The sequence below is a fragment of the Euphorbia lathyris genome, chromosome 2 (assembly GCF_963576675.1).
Source record: "Euphorbia lathyris chromosome 2, ddEupLath1.1, whole genome shotgun sequence".
Taxonomy (NCBI): Eukaryota; Viridiplantae; Streptophyta; class Magnoliopsida; order Malpighiales; family Euphorbiaceae; genus Euphorbia; species Euphorbia lathyris.
Genome location: NC_088911.1, coordinates 12,508,302 through 12,515,783, shown reverse-complemented (window position 1 = coordinate 12,515,783; position 7,482 = coordinate 12,508,302). Strand labels below are relative to the sequence as shown.

Here is a 7,482-nt window from a genome sequence, read left to right as displayed (position 1 = left end):
GTCTAATCGATCCAACATTAAAACTTGCATTATCCACGGTAAACGTGAAAATGTTATCTATTCCCCGTTCTAGTAAGCAACTTTCAACCATCTTTCCAATTGTTCCCCCTTATGATTAGGAACTAAATAAAAATTCAAAATCCTTTTATACAACATCCATTCCCTATCCATCCAACGAGCAGTTAAACATATATAATTCAAATTTTGAACTAATGTCCAAGTGTCAATAGTAAGACATATATGATACGATCTTAAGACACTTTTTAGTTTTATCTTCTCATTATCATAAAAAGTGTCAGACAATCTCTACCCATAATAACATGAGATGGAATTATGAATCTAAGTTCTAGATACTCTCAATATCTCATGAATTCCTCCCCTTCTACATTTTTAAAATGCAACTAATCTATTATAATCATTTCTGCAAGCTTTTCTTCCTAAGTTCCTATTGACTAAAATGGTCATCTTGAGTCTCACCATTTTTTCTTTCTCTTAAGTCTATTAGGACACTTCTTACATTGATTATTCAAATGAGCTCATAGATTAATAGTACCATGAGTTCCATCAGATGTACAATTCGTTTTACAATATATGCAAAATGCCATTAGTCTATCCCCACATTCTTCCAATATAAAACGATCCTATACAGACGATTTTTTAGATCTCTTATTCTCAACAGTTGATTAAATACTTTAAACCATCCATTTAAAACCATCAATGTCAAATATCAATTTTAAGCCCATCCCATCAAATTCCAAAACATTTTATGATGAATGAAACCAATTTTAGCACATAACATTATTGCAAAGCAAATTCTGAAACAATGGTCTATATCAATAAACTAGAGAATCACATTTTGGCATATAAAGTAACAAAATAGAAACATACGAATAGAAATATATAAAGACAGAGAAAATCATTAGAATGTGTTGATGACGTAAGTTTCTCATAAAGAGTTAAAGACCTATTACCTCAATTAACTAGGAAAATAGTATCAATTTCTTATCAGATATGACCAACCATAGATTGATAACTTTTGTTTCATAATGAATAATTGATGTTGTTTCAAATGAGCTCATAGATTAATAGTACCATGAGTTCCATCAGATGTACAATTCGTTTTACAATATATGCAAAATGCCATTAGTCTATCCCCACATTCTTCCAATATAAAACGATCCTATACAGACGATTTTTTAGATCTCTTATTCTCAACAGTTGATTAAATACTTTAAACCATCCATTTAAAACCATCAATGTCAAATATCAATTTTAAGCCCATCCCATCAAATTCCAAAACATTTTATGATGAATGAAACCAATTTTAGCACATAACATTATTGCAAAGCAAATTCTGAAACAATGGTCTATATCAATAAACTAGAGAATCACATTTTGGCATATAAAGTAACAAAATAGAAACATACGAATAGAAATATATAAAGACAGAGAAAATCATTAGAATGTGTTGATGACGTAAGTTTCTCATAAAGAGTTAAAGACCTATTACCTCAATTAACTAGGAAAATAGTATCAATTTCTTATCAGATATGACCAACCATAGATTGATAACTTTTGTTTCATAATGAATAATTGATGTTGTTTCAATATATACACATGGAAAGGAAAATCAACCGTATGAAAAATCAGAGTTGAGAAAAACCGCTACATAATTCAACCATCATGCTACCACTCATAGATTTGTTAGTCAATAGACCAAGTACAATAGATCATTCTAAACTATCAACTCTAAGACCAAATATAAAGCAATATATAAATAAAAAACCATAGCTTTAGCTTGTTTAACGTCTGCATTAAAACAACCAGATAAAGGCCATACTATAACATGCCCTTTACCATAATGATGTTCAATGCAATATTAGAATTCAATTAGAAACAACTACCAATTGGAGGAACCCAAACGGTAGACTAACTAACTACAGAATAAGAGCAATGCAATTGGATCTTTCTAAAATTGAGATAAAGCCAGAGTAACCACATCATACTGAACCTAAATTGATTACCATCTAGGAAAACTTTGAATTTTTAAATCCAAACCAAAACATAGACTTGTGATCTTTAATATATATACTCACAATCCAAATAGTGAACATTGGAATGCATTTCATCAATTACTTAAATATTTGAAAGGTACAATGACTTTGAGTTTGCACTTTAGTATATTTCCCGTTGTTTTAGAAGAACATAATGATGCAAATTGGGTATCTGATACTGATGAGATGCGTACTACTAGTGGATATATTTCTTATTTTGCATAGTGGAGCCATTTCTTGTAAGTTGTCCAAACAAACTTGTATTGGCCACTCAAACCATGGAATCTAAATTAGCCGTTGAATTAACAAGTCAAGAGGTGGAATGGTTGAGGAGTGTGTTAACGAACATTCCATTGTGGAGGAGGTCTTCTACATCCGTCTCATTGCGTTTTGATTTACAAATAACTATAAGAATCACTGAAAATAATGTCTATATGGAAAGAGAATAAACATTTGCATTGGACACACTGCAATAAAACAACTCTTAAGAAATTGGGTAATTGCCTTTGAATATTTGAGAACTGAGAGAAATTTAGCAAATCTTCTCACCAAAGGGTTACCAAGAAGAGTTGTTCTTGAAACGTCAAAAGGAATGGGTGAAAGTGCATTGATTAAAGGAAGTATGGTGGATACACTTGTGGCTAAATGAAATCACATTATCTTTTTTATGCATTATATTTTTCCTACTCATGTGACATATGATAGTGCGTGAGCGATCCATAGCCCATTGTGTGGTGGTTCATTTATAATGAACTTGATGGATGATTTTTGAGGTTGAGTTATGAGAAACTCTTAATAATTTCATGTTGAAATCACCTACTTGAGTGTGACGGTGACTCATAAAAACTCGAGTTGTCTTTCTAAAGCACTCGTGAGACTCAAGGTGTGCGTATGTTCATAAAAAGTGTTATATTTTCTTTCATCCCGGAATAACAAAGTTTTCAAAGGTTTTTATGTCTTGTGGGTGTATCAATTTAAGCAAGTAATTCACTTCTTCAACTATATGCTATACGTATTACAATTCGTGTCATACAATAAAGAGAAAAACCAAGATACTATTGTTTCGAATATGATAAGAACCTCAGGACGCTTTTAAAGAGGTCGATGACAAAGATCACCTAAAAAAATGTCTAAACAACCTCAAACCGATTAATCGAAACTAAAAAAAGGTTGATCATTAAATTAGCTAGTTGCTAACTTTTTAGAAATTATAGATTCTTAAATAATGGGGATTGGAGAAGTGAGTTGGAATGATTGAAAGAGATGAGATTCAGGTAAATTCAGAGGAGGAAGAGAAAAATGGCTATAAGTAGAGCTAGTGCTTCTAATTTCTTGCATGTTCATTAAAGCTGCAACTGTGTTCCTAAAAATGCCTTCTTCTGCTACAATTATTCCTTCTATTTCTTGTGTTTTTTCTTGATCTTGATCTACAACAAAGACTGCATCAATGGTGTTTTCACATTCCTTGACAAGTTTTGATATCAAATCAGTTGTGAAAAATGGTTGTTGTAACACTTTTTGGATAAATGGTAGCCTCAATAATCCTCCGGTTCTCTTATCATACTTCTTTAGTATCTTAGCCAATCCTGCAATTTTTTTTTAAAAGGTTAGTAATTGTAACTAGATCGGTTCACGGTCCAAATAGTCGTTCTGCCCCTCAATTGGCGGTTTAGTCGAAAGAAAAGGATATTAGCAGGGGCGGATACAGGGAGGGGCCAGGCCACTCCAGCCGTTGGAACCACCATGACCAGGGGTAGTTTCGGCCCTCCCGTCTCTATAAAATTTGAGGCTGGTGGTTCCGGTCACCGCATCTCCATATTTTTTTGATGGGGGTACTGAATTACACTCTCAAAATTGGTTCAGATCTGGTTATGTCTCTTTAAATCCAAAATACTAATTTTTTTGACCTACCCTCCTTAAATCCAAATTTCTAAATTTTGTTGGCATGTTAGGTCTGATTTTTTCTATTAGAGATAAAAAAAAAATTAAATGTTAAGAATTTTAAACACAATATAGCTTAATTTTGAAAAGTTTTACATGGGTACTTAAAAAAATTGGTTCTTGACATTCAAATTATAACAAATATATGAATTTTTTTTGAACAATTTCGATTTAACAATTTTTTTTTACTCTGGTTCAAAAAAAACAATTTTTTTTTACACACGCACATATAAAATCTGCCACCAACCAATCAATCATGTATTCACCTCTGGATATTAGGTTGAGTCCATTCTAGTTTGTTGAGATTAAATTTTTTGAATTCGACTTGTGATTTATAAAAACAGAACTATGTAAACCAACTCCACCTGTTAACATTAATTATTAAATATAAATATAAATTTTATATCATAATTTATAAACTTAAAATTGTATAAATTAAACGTTAAAATTCTTATTTATTTTTATTAAATTCCTCAAAAAATATTAAATTAGTATATCTATTACCTGTATAATTAATGTTGCTATAGTTCTCCAAGAGCACCATTTCTCCATGGAAATTGACAATATCTTTTCTTATCTTTCCCATTTCTTCTTTATATTTGGTTTCTATGGGCTCATTTCCATTGGGCCCCCATCTGTCTATCGCACCTTGGATCCTCTGCTGTAATTCCTGAACTCACATATAATCGTATTAATTAGGGAAATTTACATATAAATTCACTTTTTAAAAACTATCTACAATTATATTAAGTAATGATTTTGAATGGTGGTGAAGCTCTTAGCCTAGTGGTTGAGAGCTTACCTATGCCTTGGGAGGTCATGGGTTCGAATCACATCCGGGTCTGGTTGGGATTTTTCTTTCTTCTTTAATATAAGCGTATTACGCAAATTTTTTTTTAAAAAAAAGTAATGATTTTGAATTATGTCAAACTAGTAAAATCAATACTTTTAATATATTTTAAGGATTAAAATTTATAAATTAAAAATCTAGAATATATTTTCTAGCGTGTATGATTATGAATTGGGGTCTAGAATTTTTAAATTATAGTGTAAAATCATAATATATAGAAAATAATGACATATTAAGAATTAAGTTTGTTGATCCGATTTAGTTGTAATTTTGTACTTAATTATAATATTCATGTATTTTATTTATTCCATATTATTATTATATATAAATAATACAAAAATATAAATAATGTTTAACATATTATGTTAAACAAATTATTTATAAATCATGTTACTGTATAAAACGGGCCCCATAATAAAACGAGACGGGTAATTCCCGTTCCATTTACATCCCTACCTTTGAGTCTCATTTTTTCGCTTTTATTTATCCTAATTGATTTTTTCCCTACAACTCTTTTAAAGTTTTTTTTTTCCAAATGTAATTTTTAAGAAATTAATATTGGATTTATAAAACATTAAATATTTCCACTTCTTTTAGGCTTAGAAGATTTATTTTTTTTTTTTACATCCAACACACAAAAACTACGAAAATTTAGGTGTTTTACTTGAACATATAGGCCCTGTTTGGGAATTAGCTGTTAGCTGATTACATTAGCTGATTTGACTAACTGTTTGTATAGACCTGTTTGGTAAAAATTAGCTGATTGATAATAGCAGTTTGTGCAAAAAGACGAATAAGGGCATTTCTTTTTTTAATACATAAAAATATACATAAAATAATTAGGGTTAAAGAAGTCCATTAATTTTAATATTGCAAAACGCTAATTTAGAAGCTTTTTCTAAATTAGCGTTTTCATCCCAAAACTCTCTCCCAAACCTCTCTCCACCAAACACTCCAATCAGCGGTTTCAGTGGTCAAACCGCTAAAGTTGGTCAAAACCGCTCTTTTTATCCCAAAACGTTCTTTACCAAACAGAGCCATAGAAAATTAAATATGTTTACGCTTTTCACTTTGGACAAAATGAAGCAGCTTTATCATTGGATACTAAAAAAAAATTTCCCAGCCTTGACAGACTGGAATTTAAAAAATTACCACAAACTACGTAACTAAAATTAGCCCTCCAAGTCTCAAATCCTGGATCTGCCACTGCATGGCGGGGCAGTATCCATCACGTCAAACATGTCTATTTACTAGTTAGTGAGTCCACTCAATCAATCAGTTCATTACTTTCTACCCAATTCAATTAAACAGAATTTTCCAACATTCATCCTTAATTAGACAGAATTTTTCAAACATTCAACCTTAATTAGGTCCATCAATAATTCATGTATAAATTAAGGTAGGTACCTTGTTACGGATAATGAAATCCTCTTCTTGCTCCATGAAAAAAACATTAAACTTATCGATCTCATTATTCAACAAATACACAAACTCAGCTTCTGCTTTTCCAAATCCGGCACCGGAGATCAACCGCGGCGCGGACGAAACCAGCCGGACAAGCTTCTTCAATTCCTTGTAAGACAAGTACTTGTCTCTCCAATCAGGCAAAGTTTCTTGTATTTGTTGCTTCAATCTCTTACCGAACTTCATTATCTCTTCCCCAATTGTTGGAACTTAATTGATTTTTCGAGAATTGCAGAGGTAATTAGTAAAGTAACAGGAAAAAGGAAGAAGAAGAAGGTGTTATTAAAGATTTTAATTAATAGAATATTAAAAAGCATATGCTTGGCGTGATGAAATGGTTTGAGAAAAAGTATAAGAGTCGTTGGAGTAAGAGAATCCATCGGCATATTCGGTGACTATATTGTCACACTTATTACGACTTTATGTTTAATGCATGCTGCTACATATTAAATTCTAGCAACCATTCCCCAATTCCTGTTAGTTCGGTTTGGTACTGTTAATTGATTTCAAAAGCAATTCTATTTATTAGGTCCTTTTGTTTTACCTACTGTTTGTTGTTGCTTTTGAGGTGTAAAAGACAAATAGGAGGTCACTAACCAAATAAGAGCAACCAAACACCCCTTAAATTGATTAGAATGGTTAAAAACCTTAAGTTAGAGATCTTGAGAGAAAAAAAAAACTTTAATTGAGAGAGTATCCATTAAAAAGAGAAATTGAATAAATTATAATTAACAATTTTATATTTAATTTAATTGAATAATTTGAGTGGTTGAAAAATAAAAATTATTAAATACATTTAAATTAAACAAGTGTTTAACATTTTTTTATTAAAGATTGGTTAGCGAGGAAGGGTAAGCGGCGGACATCCCAGCTATGCTGACACCCCCACCACAGACTCAAAAAAGGTCCGAACCAAATTTATTAAAAGAGTAAAAAAATGTCATAATACAAAAAGAATAAAGAATAAAATGAAGCCAATTAGGAAAAGCGATAAACGCAACGTCATACACGATCATGAAAAAAGACCGATCCACAAAAATCTGGGACAACATCCCACCAAGTCAAAGCTGTTGTCGTCCATCCATAATTTCCAAGTGAACCCGCAACATAATTTCCTTCACAAAAAATATGAGACACCACAAAAGCCACAGAATCGATCTGATTTAAACAATT

The 7,482-nt window shown here is 31.3% G+C and overlaps 1 protein-coding gene across 1 annotated transcript; it reads right to left on the bottom strand.

The window, feature by feature from the left end:
• Nucleotides 1-1,698: 1,698 nt before the first annotated feature.
• Nucleotides 1,699-6,696, bottom strand: LOC136220249 (SPX domain-containing protein 3). The gene is made up of 3 exons (XM_066008046.1): nucleotides 6,253-6,696; nucleotides 4,500-4,665; nucleotides 1,699-3,640 (listed from the first exon to the last, which is right to left on the bottom strand). The coding sequence occupies exons 1-3, from the start codon at nucleotides 6,493-6,495 to the stop codon at nucleotides 3,273-3,275; spliced, it is 777 nt and encodes a 258-aa protein (XP_065864118.1). The 5' UTR covers nucleotides 6,496-6,696; the 3' UTR covers nucleotides 1,699-3,272.
• Nucleotides 6,697-7,482: the final 786 nt, after the last annotated feature.